At 37.3% G+C, this 18636-nt stretch overlaps 1 protein-coding gene across 6 annotated transcripts in view; it reads right to left on the bottom strand.

Annotated features, from left to right (window-relative positions):
* The window catches only part of MSRB3 (methionine sulfoxide reductase B3), a 172963-nt gene that overhangs the window by 117190 nt on the left and 37137 nt on the right, over positions 1–18636 (bottom strand). For 5 of the 6 annotated variants that reach the window (XM_049625917.1, XM_049625916.1, XM_049625918.1 and 2 more), the window contains 2 exons: positions 7067–7175; positions 5357–5434 (listed from right to left, as the gene is read on the bottom strand). In XM_049625917.1, coding sequence (XP_049481874.1) covers positions 5357–5434; positions 7067–7175 — 187 coding nt within the window. Of the gene's footprint in view, positions 1–5356; positions 5435–7066; positions 7176–8176; positions 8784–18636 lie in introns of those variants that run through there. The other variant, XM_049625921.1, reaches the window with a different exon arrangement.

The raw sequence follows: 18636 nt of genomic DNA, 5'->3' as shown, positions 1-18636 counted from the left end.
AAATGTGCTGTTGTTATGAAGATTAAAAAGTTGAATTTACATAAAGCACTTATAACCATGCCTGCCATATTAAGTGCTATGTAAATGTTAGTTCTTGTATTATTATTATTATTATTATTATTATTATCATTCGTGACTCTGTATAAAATGAGCTATTTATTCAGTGAGAGGCCTGATAAGTTAATGCATACAGAATAAAAACTATCCTATATGTTTCTTCCAAGTCTTAAACAAAATTATTAGGAGTTGATTATACATGGATAATGCTGAGGTTTATTAGCTACCAAGGAAAAAAGTTTCCACTGAGGCTGTCATACCCTTATTGCCTTCTCTTTTCACCCCCAGAAAGCTATCTTCTACCCTGTTGTGGCTTACTTCCCATTTTCATCACGCTACTGACTTATCTGAAATTTCTCCATAACCCATCTAACAAAGTTTAGACATGAATCTGACCAACAAACAAATACTTAGTGATTATTACATGCTAAGGGCTAGAGATAGAAACATGAGTAAGGCCTGGCCTTGCTGTGGGAGTTCCCTTACTAGTGGGCAGACAGGCATATAGACAGGTAACTGCAAAACAACATGGGAAGTACATGGATGGAGGTGGACACAAGGTGTCGTGGGAGCAGAGATAAAGGACACCAAAGTTCACCCTGGAAGGCTGAGTCTGGGCTTCCTAGAGGAAGAGATCCCAGGGCTTAAAGGGTTTTAGTAGGAATTTAAACGTCCTCTCTGGTATCTCAGGGCCTTCTTAATTGGTCCCTTCTAACCCTCCAGCCAAATCTCCCACTATTCCCAACATAACTCACCTCCCCACTCCTACTGGACCAGTCTCCTAACTGTTTCCTTGCAAAATCCACTTTTGATCCTATCTCCAATTCTTCTTCTCCATGGCATTCTCTATCGGGCATCCTCCACCTGGAAAAAACGAAACCCTTCTCTGCCTGGTAAAGTGTGGTCTCATCAACTCTGCGACAACTGGTCCAACTCTGATGCAGTCATATACCCCTCCTATTACACATGAACTCATTTCTAACAGACACATCCAGATAGACAGTGGCATTATTTTTCCATATTTTATCATTGTTCATTCTGTTTTTCCTATCACTCCAACAAAACTGTAAGTACCTTAAGGAAAAAATAGTTCATAAATTTATTTTATTTGTTCCACAACACCTGGCAAAGTGTCAGCCAAAGCAAATATAAGTGGTCAAAAATACATTCTGAATTACATTATTTCACCAATGCCTTCTCTGGTTTATCTGATGTGCAATAAATTCATTTTATGAAATTTTAGAAGTTCAAATAACCAGAGGGGAGAACATTCTTACTTCTGTCGGCTAATTTACTAACTGAAACCCAGGAATACTACATGAGAAATAAACTAGGTTGGTAGAGTTTGTGTATGTGAAGAAAATGTGAACCATGGAATAAATTACACATTTGGTTTATATGCAGTCCGTGAATAAGGTTCTTGTACTTGGTAAGCAGTAAGAAAGCAGTATATTGTTGAAAGGGAGCATACTCAGGGTAGAGCACAAGTTTGAAAATGAAAGGAGAATAATTGAATGGCCTTTTTTGTAAGGAAATATTATGTATACAGATATTAGTCAAATGAAAGAAGAGAATTATACGCATGTGAATGCGCATGCACATACACTATGAATACTGATAACAGAAATGGCAACTGGGAAAACAATCTTTTCACATTGCTAATGATTAGGCATTTTCAAACTCAGCACTTCTTTATTTTACCTTATTTTTTATCTGTTTCCCTCGCACTATTATCTCTCATGTTGTTACTTTATTTGGTCTCTTCTGCCCCATCTTCTTCCCTTACTCCCTGCTCCCTAACAATCAAACAAAAACCCCATACACTTTCTCACTCACACACCCCTTTGGTTCCCTGCACCTTGTCGTCCAAAGTATGAAACCAACTATCTCAACAAGTTGTCTGTTAGTGATGCCATTACTTCACTAAACTAGTGAGTGGCCTTGAAACTTACTCATGAAAGTCAATAAAAGAATTTTGGGAAAACACATATATTGGGATATATATATGTGTGTGTGTGTGTGTGTGTGTATAATCTGGGAAAATATGTATTTGTATATATACATTCTGTGCTTTTTATCAATTTATTGCCTCTCTGTCCTCTAGCCTTCCCTACTCTGCTAAAAGGGAGCTGGGACCTTTAAACATTTTTTTCTTTGTCAGCTAACATGATATTAAACTTTGTCAGCAGAGGGCACAGGACAAAGACCATGGAAGAGCAAGGTGTGTTCCCTTCCTAGTTTCAGGATGTTTGCTCAGCAGGCTCCTGCAGAGCGTGTGGCTTCTCTAGCGTCTGGCTTTTGCAGGGCACGTCGCTTCTCTTCTTCTGGGCCCTTGCTGTGTAGGTAGCTTCTCCAAAGCCAGGCTGCTGCAGAGTGAATGGCTCCTGCCGCAGCCGGCCCCTGACACAGACAGCTCTCCCAGCACCCGGCCTCTGCCCCACACACCACTCTTCTGGTGACAGGCTCCTACAGCACAAGCAGCCTCTCTGGTGCCAGGTGCTGCTTTCGGGGCCAGGAATCAGCAGCACCTGGCAGCCAGCAGCTTCCCGTGGCGCCCCACCCCCCCCCCAACCCAGGTACTTTTGCAGTGGAGTATCTACAGTGAGATACCTCCCTATACACAGCTTTCCCCAGCACTTCAGAGGGCAGATTTCCAGAAAGTCGCACAGTCATGGCACTGCGGTGATTTCTCTGCTATTTTAGGTACAGCCATGCCCTCTCCAATAAGACCCAGATCTCAGCCCCTGGGAGAGGAAAGTGGGGAGCGGGGCACACGGGGAGCTTTTCCCTGGGCTCTATCTCAGCCCTAGTGGTCATGATTCCTTCTTCTATTTGTGAGTTCTGTATTCTCTAGAATTTCTATTTACTCCCTGCCAGCCAATCCCTCATTACCCCAATCCTCTATTAGAGGGAGTAATTCTTTAAATTATACTTTTCCTGTTCAAATTACTGTGTGGTTTACTGACATATACTCCCTTATATATTTTAAAGTAACCCCTAACATTTCTTATCAAAATTTCAATAATTGAAAAAATAAGTGACTTTTCTGGTGTCTGTAAATAGATTACATGCTTAAAATACATTTTTGTCAAAACCTTAAAAAGCTACATATTTAGATCATCTAGGAAGTGAAAAAGTCCACCATGTAACCTCATTGGCAAAGGTAATCCTCTCTGTTGTATCGATCAATCAAATCAAACAATCAAAAAAAAGAGTTTCATTTTTAAAATTTAAAGAAATATGTGGATACGTATTCTCAGGACAACCATCTCACTTAAGGAGACAGGTAGAAAATGCATAGACAGACACCAGATAACAGATGGAGAGAAAGATAAGCAGATAGCAGTCTTACCAAAACTGTCATTTTGCTTGATGCCTTAGAGATGCTATCCCAGGACAATAAATCATAGTAAGATTTGGGATGGGTGAAAGGTATGATATCTTCTGTAACGCGGGAGAAGGGGATTATGATAGAGGAGATAGGAAGAAAGAGGCAGCTGAGCACAGACTCTCTCACGCACAAGAGTTTCAGGGACGCATACATACAGAGGTTGAGGACCAGAAAACTGATTCCCTCAAAACTGTCTGTGCCCTGTGGCCCCTGGAAAGTGTTGGTGGACACCTTGCTGTCTCCAGTATGAAGACGGCAGCACTAGACCAATGAATGAATGCATTCTATAATAAAGGCTAAAGCATTCCCCCCTCCTTAAATTGACAAGATAAGAGGAAGCATACAATTTAAAAATAGGGTGAGGGAGAAATAGAATAAAAATATTAACCCATATTCCTTAGAAACTTAGAAAAATTAAAGGTTTCCCTACAAGAATGCTAAAGGAAATAGACATAATGTCACATCAAATGTGAAACTCCTTGAATCTCACCAGTACCTATGTTTAAATAAAGGTTTTCAGTATTTGTGACTCAAAATCTCACATGGGTTAAATCCTTCATTTATAGTGGTTCTGTTTCTTATTTAAAACAGTAAGCTCTCCTTAGATCCACTACTCTACTGAATCACATGATAGGGAAAGAGATGGGGAATCTTAAACAAAAGGCAAAGGGGATGTGGCCAATTTTTACCATTTGGGATATTAACAAGTTTAACATGGCTCAGCAACTATCTTAAGTGTTATATCAACTATTATGACACAAGCTAAAGGTGTTGAAATATAAAGATGTGTGTTTTCTGAGAGGAAATGGGTGACAATTTGAAGGGCTGGTTTTTTTTAACATGAAGAATAAATACATAAGAATTCAGAACAGATTCTCAACCAACACTAATGTGCAATAAGGTTTATGCAAGTTAAGAAAGGTTTTATACTTTTTTAAAAAATTTCAAGGAAACTACTGTTTCCTGTTATTTCTGGAAAATCTGTAAATGCAAGTGCTTTAAAAGGGAAACATTTATGGAGAGATATTAAGTATGTTTTACATGCTACACATATCAGATTCTTGTTTGTTCAATTCCCCTAAGAAATTTGTAATTTTGCTTTAAATAAATGACATTTACCCTCAATTAAGGTTTCTGTCTTTTCATTCCCCTAAATCAGCATCCCGGTGGGAAGTACAGGGCTTCTAGGATTTTCTACACCTAGATAAATAAATTTTGGTGAAGATTTTCCTTTCTTGAATAAGATCCATAATCTCCAGAATACACTGTCTGAATTAACGATTTGGGCGACAAAGCCTATGCACTGCTTGTTTCATAGGAAACTACTGGGAATCTTTAAAATAAAGATTGTGGATCAGTGCAAAAACTGTCAAAATCTCATTACATAATCTGTTTACATATGTACAACTATCTGTTGGAAGTCCCGTGTTACTTTTGATACAGGTACTGCACTTCCTCGCAGAAGTATGAGTAATCGACTAGGTGGCTTATCACTCAATCTGAAGGATGCACACGAAGAACTTTCACCACGGCCCAACCAATAAATTCAGGGCCATCACTTGATAACGGAAAAATCAACAACGATATAAATGTTTCTATGCCCACCAAAATCTCTTTCATAGCCCTTGTAAGCACCATGGTTAATTGCGATGAACAAGTTAACACTGTGAATTTTAAAGGTCCAAACAGGGCAAAGTCAGCCAGCCTAGCAAGCTGGTAATTTATTATGAAAGTCAGTAATTACTCTTGTGGGGAGAAAACAGAAATAATAGAAATAAGAGAATTTAGTAGTATGAAGATTCTTTTTTTTTTTTTAGCAGTACTATAAAGATTTTAATGTGAATGAGCAATAACTAGCTTGTTACCATCTGTGAAGTGTCCATATCCATAGGTTTTTAACATACTTACTTGAACAATGGAGTTCCACAAACGACACATTTATATATTCCAGGATCTTTGTGATGTGTATATTCTCCTTCGAAGGCACTGATAAACAAATACACAGGGCATTAAAACAATTAAACAAAGTTCGCATTATTTCTTATAGAATGTATTTGCTTAAAATAGATTTCTCTAATAAATCTTTCAAGGGCTTTTTGTCCTAAAATGAGAACAGACCAAACATATGGAAATCTGAACATTACTAATATACTTCAAATCTATATAATAAAATGTGCATATAACTACTCCAAACCAGTGCAAGTTAAATAAAAAAAAAAAAAAAAAAAAAACCCAAGCCATCTAGTTATGTAATGCTTAGAAAAAATTTTTGCTATAAAAAAAAAAAACAGCTTGTAGTTCAGATTCGCAGAAGAAAACATTACTACACAAGATTTCTGCCTACTCTACAGTGTCCAAGAGTGTATACCCCAAAATGCAGAAGGGTCCAAGACTTCAAGTGGAAGGAGACTTATTTTTTGGTTTGAAAAGGAATATTGCAGCTTTAAGGGAATATTTTTCTAAGTTAACAATCTTAAAGGCTAGGAGGTCATTCCACTAATGCAAATCAGCTGTGCTAGCCCAACAAAAAGTCTATGTGCTCTGCAGCTTGTTTTTATTATCCTTTCACCCTCTTTATGAGGTCCAATTTTTTTATAAACAGAATTTTTAAGAATGACCTAATCTCTAGTTGTTTGTGTGCATTCAATCATTTTGCTCATCATGTACACAACAGGACGGGTAGAGGTCCTCCTGGACTGAGACTGAAGCCCACCGTCGGCTCATTGTGTGGTGAGGGTAGACTCTGTCAGAGATTCAACATTTGGCAAACTCAGTAAACAGTATATACTGTGACAGGAAGAGAGTGTTGCCTATTAACAAGGACCCCATGTGTGGTAAAGAGCTCTTTCAGTTCATGAATGAAAACAAGAAGTTACATCATTAATAAATTTGGATCAGAGGTAAGTCACGGCCTTATGCCAGCCTCCATGGTATAAATTAAACAACAAAATGGTTGGGCCTTGGCAAGTTACCTTTGAGCTGGAATCAGCTGAGAGAGACTTTATTCACTAAAAACGTCTTGGAAGTGAACAGACTCTTTTTTCAGGACTTAGGGCGAATTTCCAAGGACCAAAGCCATGTGAGGGCAGTTATTGAAAATTTTTGACATTCCAACCACAAATGAGCCAATAAATACTTTCTCCACATGTGCTTCAAAAAGAAATTGGAGTGGGGTAGAAAGGAACTAAATTATGCTACCTTCTTTTTGCAGCCAAAACGTCTATACTTACAATGGCCACCTTCAAAATTTCAGCGTCCTGGCACAGCGCCATGTCCCTCGTGGTTTTGCTTACTGTGATGTCTTCCCCAAAAATGTACCTAACTCGCTATTACTTCCACACATTTTGTAGTAAACTAAAAACAGGCCCTTAATAAAAGCCTTGTGACTTTACATAAGATAGAGTGTTCATTGAATGGGGGAAAGAATAAATAAAACTTAGTCTTCACCTAAACAGTACCATTTTCAACCTTTTCAAGGATACCAATTTGTAGATGTTAGCAAAGAGGTGTAGCATTCTTTAAATTAAATGGCAAGGAACAGGATTCAAAGCGGGGGCTGGGGGCGGGGTGAAGAAAACTAGCTCTTACTTAATGACCTTTCCTCGCAGCTCATCTTACCTTTCGGTCCCTTTCTCCTGAGTGACATGGTACTGCAGGGGTGTCAGCCGCTTCCTTAGTTCCTGCTGGGAAAAGACCACCTTACAGTTCTTTTTATCCCTACATGACCCTGGAAAAAGAGAGGACATGGGAGAAGGAGGCTTTTTAGCTTGGATCCCGAATGCTTGCTTTGGCTGGCCGCCACAGCCCAGCTTTAGCAGTCACTGGTCAACCACCAGACCAGCCCCTCACGCACCAAACTTACTTCAACGCAGCTGACTATTTCTCTCCGTTTACAGAGAATCCTTCTCAAGGTTCAGGTGATTCCATGGGAGCACTGACAAGGTGCTAGAGCCAAGGATACTAGCATGTGATGGTAATGACTCACTGAACATTCACAAAGATGGTAGTACATCCTTTACGTCTCCTGAAACCATGACCTTGTTTTTTCAAATAAATTCCAAAAGCATAGCTCCATTTATAAGCATTTACACTGTATATAGATAAGATGATGGGCATATTAGGTTAAATAATAACTCCCCATTCAAAAACTTTGCAACTCAGTAGAATAGCTGGAAACTGTCATTTAATTTCCATTCTGGGTGATTTAAATACCATCCTATTTTTGTTTTTTAACCCTAAAGATGCATTTTTTCCCGTGACTAGGAATTGCTGTTCTCTGTGATTGTCAGATACTGCACTAGGTTCTGTGGAGCCCTTAAAAATGAATGTCTTTTAAAGATTGTATCTTACCAGGTTAAGCAGGCAGCAAGAAAATTTTAATAGACTCCAGAAGGCATTGACACTAATGTAGATTCAATAAGTTCCAAAGAAAAGGTGAGAAAAATAGGGAGGGGGGAAAGACAAAGAGAAGAAGAAAAGTGAATGTGATTTTACTTACAGACCTACATCTTCTGTTTGCAAAGTGTATCTAGGAAGACTTCACTGAGTATATTTGAATGGTGAAATGATTTTAATGTGATTTTAATAACAATGGCATCTTTTATTTCAACCTATACAGACTGCAGTAAAATGTTCAGACAACACCTGTTTATACGTAGTATTTTATTTTACCTACACAAATGAATTGGAAAAGAAATATAACTCTGAGACGGGGCAACCCTTACTCACTGCAGTCAAATTGCTTTTTTTTTTTTCCTTTTGTCATCCATCACAGTGGGAAAAAGGCTTGCAGTTGGCCCCATGTGCAAAAATCTCTTATCACGTTTTGAAGTTACTGAAAGAAAGCTTGCTTCGTTCCCTGAATACTAAACTCAACTTCTGTGAAATAAAAAGAATTCTGATTTAGAATAGAAACGTTTTCTACTTCTTTTACTTGTCAGTCCCCCAATGTCATAGTATGTGAGATCACTGAAATTCAACCAGGACAAAATTGACTAACCAGTTACCCTGATTGTGGGATTGAAGAAGCATATCAGCTTCCAGGATCAGGGCCACCAAGATAGAGCGGTTGATTCTCTATGAGAAAATACAGAGGCAGGAAGAGAGCTAAGCAGAGCCAAAGAGAAAGTCGCACCTTGGAGCAGGCCTGTGGGTTGTCAAACAGCGCCTCTCCTGACCTTCCACAGAGCACGCTGGCCCTGCTCTGGCCTGGAAAGATCCGCAGGAACAGCTGGCATATCACTAATGGTGTGCTGGTCTCTCATCTCAGTGGAACCCATATTATACTAGGCTTTATCCAAACACCTACTCCTTACACTTGTAATATTTCCAAGGGGTAGATGAGAAGTGTTTGTCCTGTCAGAACAAGCCTCTCCAGAGCCTGAGTGCTGAGCTGCTCTTTGTTACGTATCAGTTGACTAGGATAGCTGAGTTTCTGCTCCGTTCACTCTAGACTTCTTAAAAATTATTATTATTATTTTTTTTTGTATTTCTTTATCAGTTGAAAGGGTTGTACCTTTGTGGATTTTGTTAGACTAACTGCATGTCTAACGTGACAAAATCTACTGGTTAAAAGTATTCCGTCCAGTGGCATGGTAATTAAAATCTATACAACTAGAATTAAACAATGCTGTCCAAAATATTTTTGTTAATATATGTTCATTCATACAAAAAGACCAATTGTGTTCCCAAAGTTGAGAGAACTAAGCTACCCATCTGTATGTCATTTAGTACAAGAGAAGCAAACTGCAGGTTTAAATTACATGGTATTGGATTGCAATTTCCTAACATTGGATGCTTTTCTGCTTTTTTACCTTGAGTCATTTACTAAGGAGTGTTCATAAAAAGTAGCTTAAAGCACAGATGCTTGCAAATCGTTTAGGCAAAGATGTTTCTCTCTTTTTCATTCTCCCTCTCTCAAAAAATCTCCCTTTTCTGAAGAAAGAATAAAATTGTTGGTCAGTATTGACGAACCATGTCAAGCATTTGTACAGAGAGAAAAGGTAAAATTGAAAACATCTGATTGAAGTAAATAATACAAACATAAAAGCTTTAGTCGTGAATGAAGGGTATTGAGGAGACCTTATTTCATAGATTAGAAATTACTTTTGATCTAAACATTCTTAAAAACAGATTGTTTTCCACTATGAACCATCTCATTAACTGTGCTACAGAGACCTCGTTTTAATGGCAAGCTCTGAAAGGGTGCTGCTGTACTCTTTTGTCAGACCCCATCTGATTTGGGAGGGGGATAAAGATTTCATTCCAGCTTTCTTTGTTTGTCTTTCAAGAACCACTAAAGCAGCATTCACACAAATTTTGTAGGAATGTGCCCTATGTCATAGCCTACAAATTATTTGGTTTTGGTGCACTTAAAGGTCATCTTCCAAATTAGCAAAATTTTCCTATATCCTGGCTTTTCAACCTTAAATATAAATATTGTTTCCTAACTGTAAGTGAGGTGTTTTTTTTTTTTTCTTTAAGAAATGCTAGTGCTTATTTAAAGTTGTCAAACTTTGTACGTTTTCATTCTTTGGTCAGACCACGTTCTCAAAATAATTAGGCTTTTAAAGTGTACCTAATAGCAAAAAGAAGGATATGTAGACTAGAACAGCTATTGTGATTTTATATTAAACAACCCGGTGAGCAGTTAGTCAGATTTTAATCAATTTCTTGCCACATAGTTTAATAATACACTTCCTGGACAATTGAAAGCTCTACCATTACATTAGCTCTTCCAGCATCATAACTGAAAACTGACATGTATAAACACAGAAAGGCTTCTCTTTTGTCTCTGATTTCCCTTCTCCCTCTCAGACACACTTCCCTGAAGTCATATGGTGCCACTGTTAATTTTGAAGAAATTATTTCATTTTGAAATTCTACAATAATTCATTGGATGGTTTCCCTTTACTATCTTCACTTAGGAACTGTAATTTTCTTATTACACAGGGTAATTTAACATTAGTATTATATGACATCTGTTCAATGACCTCTAAATTGGCTTAGAAGTATGTTACGGAAAGATTTTCCCTTTATTTAAATGTTTAATAGAGTACTTTGAAGGCACAAGTGAGGCTGTGTGTATATACCTGCAACACAAAGTATATTTGAGAGGGTGACACTGCCACTTTGGTATCTAATCACCACACCATTCCCTACAGAGCAACTTTGGTATAGATAAAGATCCATCTTGAACGCCCTTCAAGGGTATTTATTTACTGAAAGACGCCCAAATTCTCTTTTATATTAACGCTTGTTCCATTGAGGCTTGCTGCCTCAGAGCCAGTATTATCTTGAAGCTCCAATGGAAAGCTCTTGCTCTAAGTAGAAACAGACTTTCAGCAGAACTCATGTTCTGGCTCTGCCTGCTTCCCACTCATATGACCTTAGGCAAGTCGGTCTCTTAGCCATGTACTGACACCCTCACAGGCCTGCTGTAAGGATCATGGCAATTATCGCTTAGCAAACACTGTCCGAGTAAATGCAATATCACATTATCGTTCTGAATACAGTAAATTCTGAAGTCAAAAATGTATTCTGAAAGGTAGCCAGGTCAAGTATTTCAGTGTGCTGCAGTATCTTATTCATAATTATTTTTCTATAATAATTCCCTTAGAACAGTATTTTTCCCACAAATTGTCTTTAAGAATGATTAAAATAAGAATTAAAAGAAAACTAAAATTTGAGTATTTACTATGTGCCAGGCACATTTCTAAGCATTTTTACATAGCCACATTTAATCTTCTCAATAATTCTAAAATAGAGATATCATGCTCATTCTGCAGATACGAAAACTGAGGCTCAGAGAGGTTGTAACATAACTTAATAGGGACAAACAGTAAATAAAATTATCAACTCAAACCAGGGCTCTCTGACTGCAAAGCCCATAGTCATTATTCTGTGAGGAAAAATTATGCTACAACGTTCTTCTTTCTTCTTAAATTATGCAATAACTTTTAGCTCCAGAACTACCACTAACAAGATAATAAAGGAGAAAAGTAATAACTGCCTCAGTACATTCAGAAAAATACCTTTGTCTGCTAGCCAATGTCTGTTTTCCCTGTGTTCATTCCTTCAACATCGGGTCAGTGACAAGGTTCAAATGGGATTCTCACAAAGTCTATAAAACGTTGAAAGGCTTTTTAACTTCCTGTTAAGAAGTAAATCAGATCTGTTACCTAAGTCTTAGAACACTTTTAAGTCATAAATCTTACATTCAGTGTGAAAAATCAAAACAAAACAAGACCCAAAGATCCCATAACTTTAATTTTGGTTCTAGGATCAGAAAAAAAAAAAAATGAAACGATTAAATATTTCCCCAAGATAATAAATAAATAAAAGATGACAAGAGCATCTTGTTTTGCTTTGACCTTACCGGGTTTAAACAGTAAAATTCATGTTAAAATAGCTTGCTACTATATTTCAAAGGGGTATACTCTGATTTTCATTACAACGTTCAATTTTCTGTTGGTTATTAGTCTGTCATACTGGAAAGCTGAAAACTATCGGATATGATAGTGTTAGAAATTTCTAAATTAAGTGGGCATTTATAAAAGCCAAATCTGCTCATTTTTAGAAGAGAATGTAAAATGTATTCCATGAACCACTTTTTCATATTTGTTTGTCTGTTTTGCATTCCAATAACCAATAAAGGAAATGTCAAGCACAGGGAAGAAAAGCTTCCATGCTAGCAGAAGCATACCCAGTTCTGGTTTTTCTCTCCTAGTGCACCTACACAAGAATAACATTCCCAGGATTAACATGCAGTCATGACACTTTTGCTACAACTGTGGCTTCCATGAAACTAGGGCGGCAGAGCTTACTTACAGGGACACTGATCCAGCGGGTTTTTTTTCTGTTTTTTTAAAGTCATCAAAAGTGTTGACTGTTAACACAGTGCCAGGTACTGTGCTAAGTAAAATATATTCAATCATTCCTTCAGTAAGTATTAAGCACCTACTATATGCCAGCATTATTCTAAATACTTAGGATATACCGGTGAACAAAATAAAGATCCTGTTCTCATGGAGCTCCCACGAAAGCAGCAGGGGTAGGGGAAGATAAAGAAAAACACAATGAAAACAAGTGAGTAAACTGGATAGCCTCTTACAAGGTGGTTAAGTACACAGGAAGGAAAAAAGCTGAACTGAGCACAGCAAAGACTGGGAATGCTAGAAGTTAAGGGCTATAACCTTAAGTATAGCGGTTAGAGTTGGCCTCACTGAGAAGATGATATTTGAGCAAAGTTCTGAAGGAAGGGAGGAAGTTGGTTGTACAGACGTCGGAGGGAAGGGCCGTCTGAATACATGCAGGACAGGCCCAATGCAAGAGATGGATATACTAAATTAACGCTCTAGCGGTAGAGACAGCATACGTGGTGAAACCTGAATGTGAATGGAGCAGAAACCAACAATTTATAAACACGCGAAGTAAATGTTTTTAAAACCAGGAGATTTACAATTAACATATCAGGCCAGACGTTGTCTGGCATCACTTCTTACTCCCAAGAGAAAAATGTTAGTGAATGTCCTTTTTAGCAAAGTACTATCCTCAAAATAGCTCTCAGAGAGTATCTGTCTGGCTGAACTTTGAACCCAGCATCGGAGTGCAGCCTCTGCTAATTTGCTCTGTGTAATTAACGTCATCCCTTTCAGACTATAGATTGTCATTCCAATCTGGAGTCATGTGTAAGAGGATACTCAGATGTTTTTCAGTGATAAATTTTTGATGGACCCAGAGAGCAAAATCCTACGGCCAAACAATGATGCTTTTACCCTCCTGGAACACCCCAGTCACTCTCCCCTTCAGAATGTTCTTGTAGGTGATGTCAGGGAACATCCATTACTAAAAAGAGTATAAAATTTGTACCTCAACTTGGTTTCCATCTTTAAAAAAGATACTTAGTTTCTACGCTTAGGTTCAGTTTAATTTTATCTATCCTCCAAGTCCTAAATATAATACAGAGAAAATAAAATTCCAGGTCTTAGGAGTCAGAAAGCAAGACAATAGTTTCTTCTTAAGTTAAAGATTTTTTTCTTTTCTATATGTGAGAAAAATCATGTCTTTGTCATAGAAGTTATCGCATTTCATGCCTTCTCACTGCTTTTCTATTACTTCACATAAGACAGTTCTACACATCAGTTTCAGTTATATTCTACTGATGCATGCGCAGAGTTCTAATTAACATCAATGGATATTATAAGCATGCCAAAGCAATATGCCATTTTAAACTTCTTGAATTAAACAAGACCATATGTTTTTGTGGAGCATAGTTGAATGATAAAATTAGTCTTCTGGTTTCCATACTAAAGGTTTGAATAGATAAACTGAGAATATACTTTCAAGCAAGTTTTCCTTCCAAATCTACCTACCTAATAAATTAATCCCTACTCTGATAACTCCATTCCGCTGGATACCCTTAGTACCAGTGCATTTACTCTGAGAGGTGCTGTTTACACAGGCTAAGATAGCATTTTACAATTATTTTCAAATGCCTTTAGGCGTTTCTGCTTTATTTTCCCAGACTATAAATTCTTTGACAATATGTTGAGCCTCATATTAATTCATACTTTCTACAACCACTTACTAAACATCTACAGTGAATCAAGAACTAAGATGCTGGAAAGTTAAAACATGAACAAGTCGAGGAGAGCACCCGTTCCAGCACGAAAGATAAGAAAAGCGATCAACACAATGTATAGTCCTACGGTGAAAAGTATGTGCAAACTTCTGTGCATGGAGAATTGACAAAGAAGACATCAATACTCTTAAACTTTGCCCATCTAGACTGGCTAGGTCCAGTTGTAATGAGATATGGAAAGCTCATAATTTGTAGAAACAGCATCTAAGGATCAGAGGGCCAGGGAAGATTCAAATAGGACAGAGACCCTCCATCTACACAAGCTGAGATGTAGGGTGATCCAATGTGCCCATGTCAAGATGGTAACTACCCTGCCCTGACGAAAGGAATGCAGACGGTCTTTCTTGTAAGTGGTATCGGCCAACTTACCAAAGTAAAAACAGCCAGGATAAAGTTGTAGATTTAGATTTGGAAGAGGAGAAATTGGGGAGCTAAGAAATAAGGCAGTTTTAATATTAAGGGGAACGTGTGCAAGCATTTTCTCACTGGAAGTCAACGGGAGTAAGTTTATTTCCCACAGCTTCCAAAGCCTATTAATATGGTTTAAAACTCTAGCCTCTAATAGTAAGTTCTCCTACGTGGAGATGTGTGACTTTCTTGAGAGGAGACATGGAGAGTTTTACCATTACGTGCATTCTGATGAAACATTCACCTGAATGACTCCATAAGATAGAAACCACATTTTGCATTTCTTTTACTTGTGGGTTACAAATTTTTAATTGTTGAATTCAGGCATGGTAATAATTATATCAACATTCTTTAAGTACTAAAAGAATTAAACAGTACTTTATCAACTCTTCAGAATGTAATGCAAATATCAACAGCAATCATTTTTATATTAATGTGGACCAAAAGCCTAGAGTTTAGGAAAATATTTAAAACATGTCTTGATCCAAAAGCATTTTCTTGCTTGCAAAGCATATGAGTAGAAAGAGAATTTTTAAAGGAACTGCCATCATCAAGTGACAAGAGTGGAAGAGAAAGTCACTTAGCTTCAAGTCTATCTGATTGCATGTGAAATGTCTGACAAAGTTGGAGTTCCCTGTTTTTAATTCTTTTTTTTTTTTTTTTTTCTAGTATGGGTCTTCACTAGAACATCATAGCCCATACAGGGAAAGAAAAAAAAAAATTAAAAACAGACAGGCTCATTTCCATTCTGCATTTCACATGCAATCAAAAAAGACTTGCAAAAAATAGCTCACTCCCCCATTCTCCCTCACCCCCTTGGGAGCACAGACTGCAGGGAAGATGAGGGGTAACCATCCACAAGAAGGAAGGATAGGATCCCTAGCTTAGATGATCATGCAGAATTTTGTTTAAATGTAACATTAAGAATACTTCATTAGAAAGAAAATAAAATGTATATTGTCTAAGAGCTCAGCTTCGTAAATTTCCAAAATTACATTACTGCTCAAATCAAATTTAAAATCTAAATTAATTCTAAAACAATGGGCAGAAAACAAGTCTACAATTGCCACTCAATGGTCAGCTGAATTTGAGTCCATATGTTCCAGAAAAAAATGTGAAAGTGTCTGGACAAAAAAGTCAAAAAAATCTCACATTTTTCTTTGTCACCCGGACAAGTAAAGGAAAGCCATAAGGCTTCTTCTGAACTATACAATCTCCTTGAAAGACAGTGTACATATATATGTTGGTTATCTTTGTACTCCTAGCACCTAACGCCATGCCTGGGAAAGAGTAAGTACTAAGTAAGTATATGTTGTATTTAAAGATTTATACAACTCTCCATTTTAATTAATTATATTTAAATCTTCTTCCTAAAAGATGTGTTCTCACTGATGCCTTTGGCTATGTTTCTTGGAATTTAGTTTAAAAACTACAACAGGGGCGCCTGGGTGGCTCAGTCGGTTAAGCGTCTGACTCTCGATCTCGCCTCAGGTCATGATCTCACAGTTCGTGAGATACTGCGCTGACAGCACAGAGCCTGCTTTGGATTCTCTCTCTCCCTCTCTCTGCCCCTCCCTTGCTCGCTCGCTCTGTCTCTGTCTCTGTCTCTCTCTCAAAAATAAATAAGTAAACTTTTAAAAAAACTGCAATAAATAGGGGTACCTGGTTGGTTCAGTCAGTGGAGCATGTGACTTTTGATCTCTGGGTTATAGATTCAAGCCCCACATTGAGTGGAGAAATTACTTAAAAAGAAAGGAAAGAAAGAAAGAAAGAAAGAAAGAAAGAAAGAAAGAAAGAAAGAAAGAAAGAAGGAAAGAAAGAGAAAGAAAAAGAAAGAAAGAAAAAGAAAAAAAAAGAAAGAAAGGAAAAGAAAAAAAGAAAAAAAAACCCTACAATATTTAAAATCAGTGAAAAAAAATGATGATGGATTAAAATATTTTTGCCTTTATTACTACTCTGAATCCTTTATTACCTCTCTCGAGTTCTACATTTGAATCTATTATTATGGCTAATACTCCATTAAATCTCCGGATTTAAGACTATGAGATTACCTAATCCAGCATTCCCCAAAATGTAATCTGTAAAACACTGGCTCTAAAAAAAACGCTAACAGGTTGTTCTTGTGGGGAGCAGGGGGGGATTGGCAAGAATAAGTTTCCACAGTCCAACCAGACTGGAAAAATCAACATTACGTGGGCTTTTTAATGAAGATCTCAGAGATTTTCTTAATGCTGATGTGCATTATTAAGAATGTGGTATTCTGACACACCATTATTTTATGCTCCACTAGAAAAGTTAAAAAGTTGCCAATGACACAATATTTTCTCACACAATGGTTTAAACTGCATCCTGATTAACGAGATGACAAAATGTGAGAATAGAATTGATACAATATGGTAGTATGCAGTTTCTCCATTTGACAATGAGATCAGTTTACATGGCTTTAGTAGAACCAGTGTTCCTCCGGTTACAATTCGGAAAGTGATAAACTCCTAGTCCAAAGTTCTCATGAGGAGACCAAGGCCTAACAAAGTTACTGGACGTGGTCACACACCTGGTTAATGAGAGCCAGGCTCTCTGGTCCGCAGTGTTCCTGCTTTAATTTAGTCATTCATTACATTTCTTTCTTGAACTCATGCTTTGTTGTGCTTTAACATGCCCATTTTTTACTCACCCATGTGCTCACAGTCCATTCCCACCCCCATGCCGCCATCCCCCCACCCCCACCACTTCCTGCTAATTACATCTACACATTCCTTCAATATCCTTCAGAAGAACTGTCATTGCTTCAGATCCTATTCCAAGAAGCCAGTCTGCCATTCTGTGCAGAAAGAGAGAGGCACCGCGCTTCTCACTTCTTTTACTCCCTCCCACCAGAGCAAAACAAAGGAGGAAATATTTATATAGAATCATAAAACCATCAACTATATAACTTCTTTCATCCTATAGATAACAAAACTGCGACTAAAATGGCCATCTTTCTCACCAGAATGTACATTCCTTAAAAACAGAGATCACATTACTTACAATGTGCCATTATTTTGATACATAAGCTGATGCTACTTATTTACACCCATTCATTCATTCCACAAATATTTATTGAACACTTATTATGTGACAGACACAATTCGACTTGCTGAGATGCAGTTGTGAACTAAAGAGACAAAAAATTTCTGCCTTTCCAGGGATCACTTGGCAGGAACCAAGGATTTCCTACATTAGAAATAGACTTTGGCCGCTCACCTTTCCCAGACTTTTTGGACATCCCACCCCCCTCCTTTTTTAATTTGTCCAGCTTATTCCCCTTACAGCCAGGGATTAAAGTCACACAGAATAAATTCTGGGAAATGTGAAATATTGTTAACACCTGAGGGTTGTATCTAATTGTGAAAGGTTTGACAAGAAAGTTCTATCATTCTTAGTTTACAGATGAAGAAAAGAATAAAGGACACAAAACAGATTCATGGGGCCAGAAAGCAAATTGGTGGTAGAAATAAACTAGTAAGTACAGACTAAGCTTCTAATCTGTTTCTTCAAATACTCTAATGATTTAAATTAACACTCCATTCTGTTTGTAATTATGTGGCTAAATATAATAAATGTATCTATTGTTGAAGGAAATGCTTACCCTAACAGTTGAGTGAATTTAAATTCTATAAATGTATAGGTCTTACAAATCACTTAAATAACTGATATCTTCATCATTTCATGGTATATTTTTTATAGCATGCATTTTTAAGTGACTAACACAAGTGCAAACATACTAAATGTAAAAAAAGAAAAGAGAAAAATATTAGGGAGTTGAAAATAAACAAATGGAAATTTTCATCTTTTAAATAAATGCTTGATTTTTAATGCAAAGGCACAAAAAGTAATTAGAAATAATTTGCCATTGCATCTCAGTGAAATCTTTTTATTTCAAAGCACTTTAAATTAAACTGTATCTGGCAAAAACAGTCATGGAAATTTAATTCCTAATTAAAATGTTTAGGATGAAGCTATAAACTGGAAGAGACCGACGATGACAGTCCATCAAGTATGTAACCTCAATATTAGAGAGTCTCCGGGAACTGCCATGCAGTCCTCATTCCTTCATTAAACGTATGTTTAATGACAGCAAAAGGTGGCTCAGGCTTAT

The sequence above is a fragment of the Panthera uncia genome, chromosome B4, assembly GCF_023721935.1.
Source record: "Panthera uncia isolate 11264 chromosome B4, Puncia_PCG_1.0, whole genome shotgun sequence".
In the NCBI taxonomy this organism is placed as follows: Eukaryota; Metazoa; Chordata; class Mammalia; order Carnivora; family Felidae; genus Panthera; species Panthera uncia.
Note: the sequence above shows the minus strand (reverse complement) of the source record. Positions and strands in the feature narration are given on the sequence as shown.